At 31.2% G+C, this 16,025-nt stretch overlaps 1 protein-coding gene across 12 annotated transcripts in view; it reads left to right on the forward strand.

Annotated features, from left to right (window-relative positions):
* LOC139518692 (cytosolic carboxypeptidase-like protein 5) overlaps window positions 1-16,025 on the forward strand; it is a 39,364-nt gene that overhangs the window by 14,849 nt on the left and 8,490 nt on the right. For 4 of the 12 annotated variants that reach the window (XM_071310178.1, XM_071310167.1, XM_071310165.1 and 1 more), the window contains 6 exons: window positions 1,708-1,889; window positions 2,797-2,978; window positions 6,170-6,507; window positions 7,272-7,561; window positions 7,969-8,168; window positions 11,011-11,068. In XM_071310178.1, coding sequence (XP_071166279.1) covers window positions 1,708-1,889; window positions 2,797-2,978; window positions 6,170-6,507; window positions 7,272-7,561; window positions 7,969-8,168; window positions 11,011-11,068 — 1,250 coding nt within the window. Of the gene's footprint in view, window positions 1-1,707; window positions 1,890-2,796; window positions 2,979-6,169; window positions 6,508-7,271; window positions 7,562-7,968; window positions 8,169-11,010; window positions 11,069-11,535; window positions 11,555-12,761; window positions 12,908-16,025 lie in introns of all 12 variants that reach the window. The other 8 variants (XM_071310205.1, XM_071310215.1, XM_071310187.1 and 5 more) reach the window with 5 other exon arrangements.

Below are 16,025 nucleotides of genomic sequence, written 5' to 3' on the forward strand. Positions count from 1 at the left end.
TTTTGTTCTATGAATTAATGGTACTCTATACTGTTATTCTTGTCACCGTGATGAAGATATAATGATACAAGAAGTGCAGAGGAATTGCCTGAAATGTCCTCTGATACGGAACGTCTGGAATAAGTATGGTATCGACGAAGACCCAAATTTAATGTAAAAAAAACTAACATGAACATGAACAAGGCAACAGTACCAGTTTAAACATTGTAAATAAAGGTTAACTTAAATATTGTTGCGGTTGGAAGAAGTTATTGTATATTCATTGAAATTGAAATGGCAGAATTTGCTGTACTTAAATCTCTTTCCTTGCAAAGAATATGTCCTTAATAAGGTGGACTGGCCAATTCTTTGCAATTTTTGTCCCAAATAATATTTTATTGCATACAGTTTATAACAACTTCAAGTACCCTCTCCTTTGTATACCGTCTCCCCACAAAAAAATATGTGTGGGTGACATCCAAACTATGCGGTCCATAAAAAAATATTTATATTTGGCACAGACAATTAGATTTTTATTGCGCATGTTGCGTGGGTGGTATTGAAGGAAAAAAATGGCCTAATTTTTGCGGAAAAATATGGCCTTGTTACACAGGAGAGTATATCATCTTCCTCAACATTTGCCTATTGAAAAAAAAAATGTATATAAGAAATACAAAAAATAAAAAAAGAATTACATTGTGCCTACCAAAAATATTTTATGGCTCAAACTAAACTCTGAAACATCAAATGGTTGGTGCCAACCAGTTTCCCCACCTGAAGAATATGTCGTACCTGAAAATGTTATTGACAGTTTTAAAAATAAAATGGGCCATAATTAAAATCGCACCCCCCTTTTTCGGTCACTGTGAGCTATTGCCGTCATGTTGCATCTGTCGTCTGCTGCTCCATAACATTGTTACATGTTTCATTTTATATTTTAATAGCAACATAGCTAGTATAAAAAAGAAGATGTGGTATGATTGCCATTGAGACCAGAGGCGGATTTAGGATTTTGGATGCACTGAAATAGATAAACCAACAAATTTTACATTTATTTGACAGGATGCAACATTTTTGTATACTTTAAAAAACTATCTAACTTTTATTTTTTTTCTCTAGGTAGGGGGTTTTGGAAGAAAATACATGTTCTAGGTGGGGTGTATTTTTTTAATCTTTTCCATAGGTGGGGGGTCAAAAAATAAGTGGCGTTCCACCCCCCCTGGATAATTTTTACTGGAATAGCCCTTAGTTATTGGAAAACTTTTCTGAAATTGATGAATCCTATTAGTTATTGGAAAACTTTTCTGAATTTGATGAATCCTATTAGTTATTGGAAAACTTTTCTGAAATTGATGAATCCTATTAGTTATTGGAAAACTTTTCTGAATTTGATGAATCCTATTAGTTATTGGAAAACCTTTCTGAATTTTTGGTTTCCAATGCTCTTCAACTTCATACTTTATTTTGTCTTTTTTATTCCAATGTCTTTGAGTCGTTTGTAAACAGAAATGCACGTCTTGTTTATTAAATTTTAAGGCTGGTATCTTCATAATTAATAATGTTCCAAGATTTAAATCTAAGTTGGATGACCTTATAAGATCCTATTGATATATATGCATTATTCAGAATTACCAATTCATGATGAAAGAACAAAGGAAAAAAAATGAATAATAATTTAGATTGTTACTCCTATTAAAAGTTTGTAATGATTATATATAACTATTTTAGGTAGGAAAAGCCTTAGCAGTAGCAGCCTTAGATTATGTAGACCATAATCCTTGGTCTAGAATCAGCCAATCAGAACACAACAGTTTATCAGGGGTCAGAGATAGCGTTAAAAGATATTTACGTAGCATGAGAGGGGGACCTCGGATACCAAGGAATCCACAGAGATCATTCATTAGAAACAAGTAAGTTTGATTTAAATACAGAAAATTATAAAATTGAGTTGTGTTATTCTTAATTACTTGAATTTATTGTGAAAAAAGAAACAGCTTATTACTTCTGATTTATAGTGTTTTTTCTCGTCCTTTTTGTTGTAATACAAAACTCGGTTCAACGTTCATTACCATGCTTTCATCATTAGTTATTTACATGTTTCAGCATCGTATACATTATGGCTTTAAGTGGAAATAATTATTTATAAAGATGATATTTCTTAAACAATAAATTTGCAAAGAAGTTTTTCATTCAAGGAATAGAAAAATGGAATATTAATGTAAGCCTATGAATAAGAGATTATGATAAAATCAAATCACAAAAATGAGATTACAAGTATATACAACTATGACAATTGACTGAGGCATTTCAGATTTTTTTTTTTAAAAGCTATGTAGGTCCAATTACTTTCAATGTAATTGATTAAATTACAATTACTTTGTCATTTGTACGATTAAATTAAATTAATGATTACATCATTTCTGTATCTGATTAAATTAATGATTACATTTGCAAAGTAATCATGATTACATCTGCTTGAATTGAATTAAAAAAAAAACATTTTGAATGAGTTTAATGAATTAAGTAGGTCAGCAATCTACCAACACAAATGTACAGAAAATAGACATGTATGTCACTGAACAAATGAGAAGGAATAAATTTAGGGAAGATTCTGTTTATATCCTTCAGGAAAAAAGTGATTTTATATTTACATATTAATAATATTGTGTTCTGTGAATAGACATATGTGTTAATATTGTGTTCTGTGAATAGACATATGTGTTAATATTGTGTTCTGTGAATAGACATATAATATGTGTTAATATTGTGTTCTGTCAAAAGACATATGTGTTAATATTGTGTTCTGTCAATTTACAGTAGTAATAGTTCAACAAGCCAGACTAACAGTAGAGTAAGCAGACAAAACAGTACGGATTCCAATCAAAATAGTCGATTCTCACGATTCTCGGGGAACGAAAGTAGTAGTAGTGCCCCACCAAAGTATCAACGTAAAGATTCCTTACCCAATCAAAGACGAGAACTTGGTCCTGTCAGAGAAGGTAAATATGCCAGAAGTACAAGATGCTCTCCCCTGACCAATTGGGACACAGAAAAAAAAATCATAAGGAGTTTTACATGTTTTAAGCTGCATACATAAAGTTAAACTAGGAATAACTGTCATACAAATCAAAGGTTTGGTTGTAAAACTGGGTTTAGACCAATAAGGTTTTTGTGGAGAGTAGTATTCAGTGGTATTTTAATTTTTATACGACCGCAAAATTTGAAAAATGTTTCGTCGTATATTGCTATCACGTTGGCGTCGTCGTCGTCGTCGTCGTCGTCGTCGTCCGAATACTTTTAGTTTTCGCACTCTAACTTTAGTAAAAGTGAATGGAAATCTATGAAATTTTAACACAAGGTTTATGACCACAAAAGGAAGGTTGGTATTGATTTTGGGAGTTTTGGTCCCAACATTTTAGGAATTAGGGGCCAAAAAGGGCCCAAATAAGCATTTTCTTGGTTTTCGCACTATAACTTTAGTTTAAGTTAATAGAAATCTATGAAATTTTGACACAAGGTTTATGACCACAAAAGAACGGTTGGGATTGATTTTGGGAGTTTTGGTTTCAACAGTTTAGGAATTAGGGGCCAAAAAAGGGCCCAAATAAGCATTATTCTTGGTTTTCGCACAATAACTTTAGTTTAAGTAAATAGAAATCAATGAAATTTAAACACAATGTTAATGACTACAAAAGGAAGGTTGGTATTGATTTTAGGAGTTTAGGTCCCAACAGTTTAGGAATAAGGGGCCAAAAAGGGACCCAAATAAGCATTTTTCTTGGTTTTTCGCACCATAACGTTAGTATAAGTAAATAGAAATCTATGAAATTTAAACACAAGGTTTATGACCATAAAAGGAAGGTTGGTATTGATTTTGGGAGTTTTGGTCCCAACAGAATAAGGGGCCCAAAGGGTCCAAAATTAAACTTTGTTTGATTTCATCAAAATTGAATAATTGGGGTTCTTTGATATGCCGAATCTAACTGTCATGACTGTATATGTAGATTCTTAACTTTTGGTCTCGTTTTCAGATTGGTCTACATTAAGGTCCAAAGGGTCCAAAATTAAACTTAGTTTGATTTTGACAAAAAATGAATCAGTTAGGTTCTTTGATATGCTGAATCTAAAAATGTACTTAGATTCTTCATTATTGGCCCAGTTTTCAAGTTGGTCCAAATCAGGGTCCAAAATTAAACTTTGTTTGATTTCATCAAAAATTGAATAAATGGGGTTCTTTGATATACCAAATCTAACTGTGTATGTAGATTCTTCATTTTTGGTCCTGTTTTCAAATTGGTCTACACTAAAGTCCAAAGGGTCCAAAATTAAACTTAGTCTGATTTTAACAAAAATTGAAATCTTGGGGGTTCTTTGATATGCTGAATCCAAAAATGTACTTAGATTTTTTATTATGGGCCCAGTTTTCAAGTTGGTCCAAATCAGGATCTAAAATTATTATATTAAGTATTGTACAATAGCAAGTCTTTTCAATTGCACAGTATTGCGCAATGGCAAGAAATATCTAATTGCACAATATTGTGAAATAGCTAATTTTTTTTTAATTAGAGTTATCTTTCTTTGTCCAGAATAGTAAGCAAGAAATATCTAATTGCAAAATATTGTGCAATAGCAAGATTTTTTTTTAATTGGAGTTATCTTTCTTTGTCCAGAATCAACTTAAATCTTTGTTATATACAATATACAATGTATATTCACTTTTTACTACCAACTGATAAATTAAAATAATCTTTACCATTCAGTGATAACAAGCAGTTTTTTTACATCTTATTTCCTTATCTTATCTAAAATGTTTTTAGATAATGTATGTTGGACATTTGCCAGACATGACTATGATGTCATTTTCTATTTTTATTTGCCAATAACTTTATGTAAATAACTTCATTTGAAATTTGCCAATATAAAATGTTGCTGATGAAGTTTTTTTTATTGTTTTATACAATAAACAATGTATATTCACTTTTACTACCAACCAATCTTTACCATTCAGTGATAACAAGCACTTTATTTTACATTTTAATATTTTATGATGTATTTAAAAGAGTAGTTATTGTTGCAAACTCCATTAGAAAATTTGAATTGATATCAGTTTTGGAAAAAGGGAAACGGGGATGTGAAAAAAGGGGGGGGGTTAAATTTTTCTCATTTCAGATTTCATAAATAAAAAGAAAATTTCTACAAACATTTTTTTGAGAGGATTAATATTCAACAGCATAGTGAATTGCTAAAAGGCAAAAACAAACTTTTAAGTTCATTAGACCACATTCATTCTGTGTCAGAAACCTATGCTGTGTCAACTATTTAATTTTAGATTTAAAAAGTTTGAAGAAGAAATCTTTAATTGTAAAATTTGTAAAATCTTGACATTTGTTTTGTGTAAAAAAAACCCATGTAATGTCAAAAATTTGATCACAATCCAAATTCAGAGCTGTATCACGCTAGAATGTTTTGTCCATACTTGCCCCAACTGTTCAGGGTTCGACCTCTGCGGTCGTATAAAGCTGCGCCCTGCGGAGCACCTGGTTATATGATAAATAAAAAGTCTCATTTCTGTCCAAATCAAAAGATGCGGATTATATGTCGGCATGTATAGCAGTCTTAAACAAAAAATGATCATACTTTTGAAAAAAAACCATATTGCCTTCCTTGGATGCGAAGGTGCTAAAATGACGAAACCTTTATTAATGTAAATGGCTTGATTTTTCCTATTTGTAAATAAAGGCAACAGTAGTATACTGCTGTTCGAAAGTCACAAATCCAGGTTACAAACTAAAATTGAGGTAAACACATCAACTAAAAGAGGAAAACAACGATACAACAGAAACACTGAATTACAACAAAAAAAACAAAAATACAACACAGAGAAATGAACTATAAAATAACAACGGCCATTTTCCTCACTTGGTACAGGACATTTTAAAGAAATGGTGGGCTGAACCTGGTTTTGCCGCTAGCCAAACCTCATGCTTTTATAGCAATGTTAAATATAACACTAAAATGACAACATTACATGACAGGACTACAAAAAAAAACATCTTTAGAATGTATGAGCAATTGATGTTTAAAAATATATACATGCAGTAAAATAAATTTATTAATTTTGATACTTTTTCCTCTTTTGTATAAAAAAAATGTTTTATGAGAGACTTTGTTAATCATGTTTATTTTACAGCTGCATTACGATCACAACAAAGAAAGAGACCAGTACCCCCTAACATCAACACACCTGTGTCGTCACGGTCACAGAATAATGGATCAGGAAGTTCAGGAATTCAAAGTGCACCAAGCAATTACACACCAGTGTCATCAAGGTCCAACCATAATGGTTCCTCCGGGGTTCAAGGTGGACCTATGCCATTATCATCAAGGTCTCACCACAATGGGTCCACTAGCTCTGGGATGCAAAGTGGACCTGTCCAGTTCACGATGATGACTTCTGATTATAAAACTCCACGGTCATCAGATGGTAAAAATAAGGAGGAATTATCAGAGTTAAAGAATGTCAATCTGGTATGGAGCACAACTTTTATAAGACTTTTTGGGGAAACATGTAGCTGCTTTTTCTGTCAGTCTATTAGAAATAAGTTTAATAGAAGAATAAGCAGAGAGATGGGTATGATTATCCATGAGACAATTATTCCCGAGAAACCACTGTATTAGGATGTAAATAACTTTAAGGCAATGTATGGCCTTTAACATTGATTAGAGCAAGAAAACACATTGGCAGGATTTATTCTACAGACGGCAATAAACAACTAACACTTACTTATAGGCTGAAATAGAAACACAAAAATGGAAGTTGGGGTAAAAAGTATTTGTGAACCATCAGCTTTACTACATACAGTGGTTAAGCAGCACAAGAACTAACTGTAAATATTAGTTAGAAAGTGCTTGATTCATTAGATTCACATGAATCACTAAAAACAACTAAAAAAAGACAAAAGACACATAAGTATAGATTTTTCTAGCTTGCTATCAAGTTTGATATTCATCATTACCATACTTACAATGCTAATGACTGAATCCTGCCCCTTCATTTGTCTTGAAATTGTTAATAATAGTTTGAATGATTACATAAGCTTGCTACCATTTAGAAATCTAAATTTTCCAGTATAAATTTCTACTTTGAATTCCAAAAAAGATGTATAATTGTCAGTGGGACATATACCCACTATAGATTGTGAAAATGCTTGATTTTAAGTTTTAAAGCTAGCCCTTAAACATTGGGAACAATTATACTAGATTTGTACAACTATTTGATTTCTCTGTTCCAGCTTGCCATTGCCAATAAGAAGTCTGGTCCACCTACTAGAATTCCTCTCCCTACAGGTCGTCAGTTTGTTCAATTGACATCATCTTCTAAGGATGAAATATCAACAAGGACTGGAGGATCACGAGTGGCTACATCTAAACATGTTGTTCAACAATATCCAGTCAGGAAAGCCAGTGCAGAAGTTCTTACAGCTGATATCACATCACCCAAATTCCCTGGGGAAGTTCCACAATACACAGGTCCTATACCACCATCAGAATACATGCATGGGAATGGTCCTGGAGACAACAGGTAAAGTAAAATACCTCAGGTGAAGTTCCACAATACACAGGTTGCATTTTGAGATCCCAGAATTGAAAAAATATGTATATTGAATTTTATAAATCTAGCCCTGATATTATCATGTTTTATATCATTGATTATTGTAGAAGTTGTTGTATTTTTTTTGGGGGGGGGACCTAACAGTTATAATCATACCAGAGTGTTATTGTTAAATTTCCCTTGGTTAATATGAGAAATAATTTCTCATATGAATGACAAAATTTATATTTTTCTGATTGAGCTGCATGTATATTTTTTGCTTATGACACCTTGTTGAAATGTTCTGAGTTCTGTATCCAATAATTAATTGTTTCTGACAAAATGCTGATTAGTATTTGTATCTTCCTTATGTGTAAAATGGAAATATTTTGTTCTAGTGATTCATCAAAAAGAAGAAAAAGATACATGTACATGAGAAGGAAGAACGTTTCAGCAAGTCCCAAAGCAAACAGTGCTGGAAAAGGTCAGAGCAAACAGGCTAGTGATAGTGAGGCTGAAAGGGCTAGAAATAAACGTAGACGTCGTAAATCATTACGGAAAATTAACCAGTCTCCCTCGTCAGACGAGGCAGGACCAGGTAAACATGGCCTATATAAATGTATATCAAAGCTAAACATAACTTATTCTTTTATATCTACTATAAAATTAAAGCCACATCATTTGAAAAATTCATTTCACTTTTCATTTGAAGATCAACAGTCTTTGTCTTTTATATTTTCCTCAGGTTGTTAGGCCAAATGAAGGTATAGACCCTAGAACTTTTTTTTTCAAACCATTATTAAATTCAGACTTCTATCATCTGAATTTCCATCAGAAGTATACACTATGGCTAAAATGCATCAAATTTGAAACAGAATGCAACAAAATTAACTAAAAACGTAAAATATCTGTTTATTATACAACCAAACACATTGAAAATGGCGAACTTCTGGTAGGGACTTGTATAATATAAGAATCTGACTCTATAAACAGACTATTTTTTCCCGTATTTTGACAATCAAAAATAAAAATTATTTTTTACTGACTCTAATACTCGTGTGCAATGAAGCAGGAATGAAAATTATGTGTGACCCATTCCCTTACCATAATAATCTCAACATAAATAAAGATGCCCAAAATAATCTTAAATAAGATTCCAAGATGAAATAAAAGTTATCTTGATGAAAGGGAATATTTATTTCAGTAATATAGAAAAGAGGAATTATCTATTTAACATCCAATTATATCTTACAGTTAAGTTTCCTCAGTTGTATGTATTTTGTGTACCCCTGTAGATACCACTCCTTTTTTCTATTGAAATCCTCTGTTGATACAACTTGCCTGTCACTTTACCTATAACAACATGTACATGGAATGTTTTCACATTGTAATTCATAGAATTGTGCAACTCAAAATAATTTCCTATATATATTTTCTGAGATTGAAATACAGCACAATAATAATAAAGAATATGAATGTTTTGTTTCTAATTATGTAAGGACATAAACAATTACAAAGAATGTCTAATTTTAGTACTATACAGTTTGGATTTAACCAGTAACTTTGAACCTATAACAAATTCCAGTTCCCATTTTTTGAATTTATAAATTTAGTCAGTCAGATATTGTTGTTGTGATAAGACAAAGTAATCTTTGGAAGAACCATGACCACTTGGACACTTACACCCTTGTAGTATTATGTCTTTTTTTCAATTGAATCATGGAATTATTTCCCCTTCTGCTTTACAAACTGGAGACATATTACAACCTTAGTCTTGACTGGAGTAACTAGACAGAGAGAGAGGATAAAAAACTTTAATTTTTACTGGGATAAACAAGGTTAAACATCTTTGTACCCGATCATGCAGAGCTCAACTTCAAAATAGCAAATTTGGGTTCTAGGAATTTCAAACTATAAAATATTTTTCAATGATTGTCCTGTAAATATTTTGTCCTACATTTTGTAGTCATATTAGGGATAGCTAGAGGCAAGTGTAAATTTGATTTAACCCAGTTTTAATTGAATCTAACTGGTACAAGGAATATTGTAACTTGAAATCAGATTATTCTGAGAGTATCACAAAAGAAGAAAAAAGGGTTTAAAACTATAAAAAAAAAAAGCATGTTTGTATTTTCAACATGCAATATTATTTATTAATCAGTTTTGATAGTTTATGCTTGGGAAAATGTTATTGGAAGTTTGAATAGACTTTATTTTGTCACCAAATGGCATTGAAATGATAACTAATGGTAACCATGTTCTTTATATGTGTATTGTCATATTTGCCGTAATGAAGGAATTATGCCCCTTGAAAAAGTAAAAGAAATGAGAAACAAATTTATTTGATGACATTAGTTTCCTTTTAAAACAAGCTTTGATATTTTATTTTTTATGGCGATAATAGGAAATTTGATTGAGTTTAGGAATATATAATGACCATAGTTCATTTGATTTTATAAGAACTTGGTGTTGTGTAGAATACTGTAGACATGAGTATTGTATTATGGAGTGTTGCTGGTGTATGGGTTTGATTTGTCAGATTAGTTATGTAGAAAGTAGAAAGAGTGTCTTGTTTATTGATTTAGATTTCAGCAATATTTATGAAACACTGTATTGAGTAAAACACATAATGTTTTGTTGATTTCTCCAACAGCAAAAACCACAACATTTTGATTAACATTTCTTTTAAATTTTATAACAAAAAATGTATAATAAAAGGAACATTTAGATAAAAGGAAATTAGTATACGTCGATGATATAAATTATATTGAAGAGTGACTATAAAGAATAAGATGGGGTATGATTGCAATCAGATTTATATGTAATCTGTAGAAGAAAGTATCTTTAAGTGGATTCATTTTTCCAAGAACATGAAATGGTTAATCTTAAGAATATATGAGGAGCTATTTCCATCTTCTACATTCTTCAAATGGTATTAGATTTCAGTCTTTGTATTAAATCAAGGTATATGTATATTTTGATTTTCATTTGTGTCATTACAAATATTGCAAACACTTATTTTCTTAAAGCATCTATAAATATTTTAAGCAGTTTATTATTTGAATCCATTTTTTTTTGCATTAAGTTTTTTTACAACAGAAAGCATGATTTGTCAAATAGCAACACTGTTGAATTATACAGACAAATTTTATAACATTTAATTAAAAAATTTGAAAACATTGGTTATACAAAAAGTTTTGAAGTTTCAAAATGAGCCAATTTAGAATTGCAATTACATTTTCTGTGTTCTTGATACCAACACATTTCTTTGAGTTCCATGTATGTCGTTATATGAAACAGCATGTTAAATTAATTAGTAATTTACTCAGGTAAAGGGAATTAATTTGGTATACTTAACTTTCTAAGATGTGATTGCTATTTGACATATTAGCATGATTTTAGCACTTTAGAAATCACTGATTTTTGGTCTTTTCTCACAGTTGGTCATTCTAGATCAGGTGGTGGTATGGAAAACACTCCTCTTCAGCTGTCTCCAAGGTAACAGTCGTCTGCTTCACTGTACTCTGCTTATAATTCACTGGGTGCTGTAGGACTGCTTTTTTTCACATTTAGTTTGGAAGTTTTGCCTAATAAAAAATTAGCTTTTAGTTTAGTTTTTCTTCACAAACTTTCATTAGAATCTGTCAATTAATTTTTGTTCCATGTTGTAGAAAAATATGCAGGACTCGAAGGTGCAATGGGGAAGCTGTAGAATAATATAAATAGATAGCTCTTTGAAATAATCCTAGTTACAACTTGTACATAATTCATAGCTAAATAGCAAGTAATAAGTATTTGAAACTAAGCAACTTTTTTTGTAAACACTTTTACTGAGACAATAAAATATTTGAATATGAAGAACAGAAATTATAAACCACAGAAAATCAAGCTAGTTGAAGCATATAAGTTATTTATAATTGGAATATATTCAATTGGTTTTAGTATGTGACTTTGTGGTATTTTAGAATTATCAGTTTATCATTGGTATGTATGGTTGTATGATGTGAGCAGTCAGTAGATTTAGTCGCATGATTCTAGCGTGTATCTAACAGGAAATAGCTAACTGGATCATCATGGAGTAATAGATAATCACTTTCATTCCGGGGCTATCCTTTACTTCTGACTGGGTTCAATGAATGATTGAAATTATCATGCATTTGCCATTTACACTTGACACAAATATTATAGTTGACAGTTTAATCAAAATAATTCAATCTGAAGACAGTAGATCAATTAATGTAAACAAAGTTCAGCAAAGTACCCCTTTAATTCATGTAAACAAGTTCAATTTCCACAAAAGATAGATCCCTGCAAACAATATGCAAAATACAAGACAAATCTATGGAGATATATAAGGCCTACGCTCTTATATAAAACTTTTGCATAGTTTACATGTTCAAAGTTTGTACAATCAGTACTAGGGGGACCACAAATGGTAAGTCAATAATATTGTGTATGCAGTTGAATTGGCATTGCCAATTCTCTCAGTTGTGATTCAATGACACTGAAATTTGCATAGGTTACATGTTAAAGTGTTAGCCATTTTAATTTGTAAGTCTGCAACAATCAAGTTTATGTTTAGATCACCATTGTACTAATAAAGTTGGAGAAGTAGTAGGCTAGCTTATATATTTTTAAAGAAGGTTTATTGAGATCTTTGGACATAAACTTTAGTTTGTCATTTGGATATTTGATACCAAATGATGTAATAAAAGGTTACTGTACAAGTTATCTCCCCTCAACTATATATTTAGTTATGCAGGTTCAATTCTCATTCATTAAGTATACTATGATATTATTACATAAGGTTCTTCTAGCCAGTTATACAATATTCGAGGTAAACTGTAGATGTCCTGGATTGATATTTGAGTTCCTGTATTAGCTTTAGTAAAACTTTATTCTGACATATCATGAATTTACCTTTCCAAAGAAAGTAGAAAATAGGTGTGACTTAGCTGTCACCAGATTACATTATTGTTTGTATTACAATGTACTAATATATAGTGTTGAATTTATTTGTTGATTACATATGTTTAAGGTTGGCTTCCTCACTATTCTAACTGTCATCAGTTTTACATTAAACTTTTAAGTATGATTAGCTTTAAACATTTCACTATACTCTACTTGCTTATCTTCTGTTTGAAGTATATATAACCTTTCATGTGTTGTATTTAATTTAAATGAATAACAGGTACCAAAGGTATCAATAAAAAAAGAAGTCAGCGCTGTGAGTGAATTGTTTCATCTCTGTTTGTTATTGCATTGTTACTGTTTATTTGTATTGAAATGAACACAACATGGGTGGTTATTTTTATCTTACCTGACCAGTTTTGCAAGGTGAGCTAGTACTATAGCCCTCTCCAGAAACTAAATTCTTGAATTGTGATATTACTGTAACATTATAATTTGAAGCAGGTTATGTCCCTTGTTGGACAGTAGGACATCTTCACAATAAAGAAGAGTCAACATTTGGCAACTTTTCCCCTATTAATTTCAAGATAATATATTGTTTACATGAATTTAAAAAGTAATTAAAAATTTTAAAAGTTTCTTCTGAATCTGGAAATGTTTGTATAATAAACTGACTCATAGTTTATATATATATCATTGTTTGCTATGCAGTGAATCAGTTTTATAACAGTATAGAACCAGGTGCTCCGCAGGGCGCAGCTTTATACGACCGCAGAGGTCGAACCCCGAACAGTTGGGGCAAGTATGGACAAAACATTCAAGCGTGATACAGCTCTGAATTTGGATTGTGATCAAATTTTTGACATTACATGGTTTTTTTTTACACAAAACAAATGTCAAGATTTTACAAATCAATTAAAGATTTCTTCAAACTTTTTAAATCTAAAATTAAATAGTTGACACAGCATAGGTTTCTGACACAGAATGAATGTGGTCTAATGAACTTAAAAGGTTTTTTTTGCCTTTGAGCAATTCACTATGCTGTTGAATATTAATCCTCTCAAAAAAATGTTTGAAGAAATTTTCTTTTTATTTATGAAATCTGAAACCCCCCCCCCCCCCTTTTTTTCACATCCCCGTTTCCCTTTTTCCAAAACTGATATCAATTCAAATTTCTAATGGAGTTTGCAACAATAACTACTCTTTTAAATACATCATAAAATATTAAAATGTAAAATAAAGTGCTTGTTATCACTGAATGGTAAAGATTGGGTGGTAGTAAAAGTGAATATACATTGTTTATTGTATAAAACAATAAAAAAAAAACTTCATCAGCAACATTTTATATTGGCAAATTGAAGTTATTTACATAAAGTTATTGGCAAATAAAAATAGAAAATGACATCATAGTCATGTCTGGCAAATGTCCAACATACATTATTTAAAAACATTTTAGATAAGATAAGGAAAAAAAGCTTCATCAGCAACATTTTATATTGGCAAATTTCCAATGAAGTTATTTACATAAAGTTATTGGCAAATAAAAATAGAAAATGACATCATAGTCATGTCTGGCAAATTTCCAACATATATTATCAACTACTATTCTATACAAAGAAAGATAACTCCAATTGAAAATTAATTGCTATTGCACAATATTGTGCAATTAGATATTTCTTGCTATTGTGCAATACTGTGCAAATTGAAAATTTCTAGCTATTGCACAATACTTGATATGGAATCCTGATTTGGACCAACTTGAAAACTGGGCCCATAATCAAAAATCAAAGTACATATTTAGATAAAGCATATCAAATAAGCCCAAGAATTAAATTTTTGTTAAAATCAAACTTAGTTTAATTTTGGACCCTTTGGACCTTAATGTAGACCAATTTGAAAACTGGACCAAAAATTAAGAATCTACATACACAGTTAGATTTGGCATATCAAAGAACCCATTTATTCAATTTTTGATGAAATCAACAAAGTTTAATTTTGGACCCTCATTTGGACCAACTTGAAAACTAGGCCAATAATTAAAAATCTAAGTACATTTTTAAATTCAGCATATCAAAGAACCCCAAGGATTCAATTTTTGTTAAAATCAAACTAAGTTTAATTTTGGACCCTTTGGACCTTAATGTAGACCAATTTGAAAACGGGACCAAAAATTAAGAATCTACATACATAGTTAGATTCGGCATATCAAAGAACCCCAATTATTCAATTTTTGATGAAATCACACAAAGTTCAATTTTGGACCCTTTGGGCCCCTTATTCCTAAACTGTTAGGACCAAAACTCCCAAAATCAAACCCAACCTTCCTTTTATGGTCATAAACCTTGTGTTTAAATTTCATAGATTTCTATTTACTTATACTAAAGTTATGGTGCAAAAACCAAAAATAATGCTTATTTGGGCCCCTTTTTGGCCCCTAATTCATAAACTGTTGTGACCTCAACTCCAAAAATCAATCCCAACCTTCCTTTTGTGGTCATAAACCTTGTGTTAAAATTTCATTGATTTCTTTTACTTATACTAAAGTTATTGTGCGAAAACCAAGAATAATGCTTATTTGGGCCCTTTTTTGGCCCTTAATTCCTAAACTGTTGGAACCAAAACTCCCAAAATCAATCCCAACCTTCCTTTTGTGGTCATAAACCTTGTGTCAAAATTTTATAGATTTCTATTCACTTAAACTAAAGTTATAGTGCGAAAACCAAGAAAATGCTTATTTGGGCCCTTTTTGGCCCCTAATTCCGAAAATGTTGGGACCAAAACTCCCAAAATCAATCCCAACCTTCCTTTTATGGTCATAAACCTTGTGTTAAAATTTCATTGATTTCTATGTACTTTTACTAAAGTTAGAGTGCGAAAACTAAAAGTATTAATTAGTCCCTTTTTGGCCCCTAATTCCTAAACTGTTGGGACCTAAACTCCCAAAATCAATACCAACCTTCCTTTTGTAGTCATTAACATTGTGTTTAAATTTAATTGATTTCTATTTACTTAAACTAAAGTTATTGAGCGAAAACCAAGAATAATGCTTATTTGGGCCCTTTTTTGGCCCCTAATTCCTAAACTGTTGAAACCAAAACTCCCAAAATCAATCCCAACCTTCCTTTTATGGTCATAAACCTTGTGTTAAAATTTCATTGATTTCTATTTACTTTTACTAAAGTAAGAGTGCGAAAACTAAAAGTATTAGTCCCTTTTTGGCCCCTAATTCCTAAACTGTTGGGACCTAAACTCCCAAAATCAATACCAATCAATTCGGACGACGACGCAGACGACGACGCCAACGTGATAGCAATATACGACGAAAATGTTTTCAAATTTTGCGGTCGTATAAAAATGCTTTGAATACATGTAAAAGTTATAGGTGATGCAAATTGATTAAGTTTGCTGTAATATTGTATTCAAATACCACTCAATCAGAAATCAAGCTTGTAATACAAATGACTCTGTAACTGGCATAGGTTCTACTATACAATCTATGGTTATGTTCTAGATTAGGGGGACTAATGCAGCTGTTTTTATGCCC

This window comes from Mytilus edulis, chromosome 1 (genome assembly GCF_963676685.1).
Source record: "Mytilus edulis chromosome 1, xbMytEdul2.2, whole genome shotgun sequence".
In the NCBI taxonomy this organism is placed as follows: domain Eukaryota; kingdom Metazoa; phylum Mollusca; class Bivalvia; order Mytilida; family Mytilidae; genus Mytilus; species Mytilus edulis.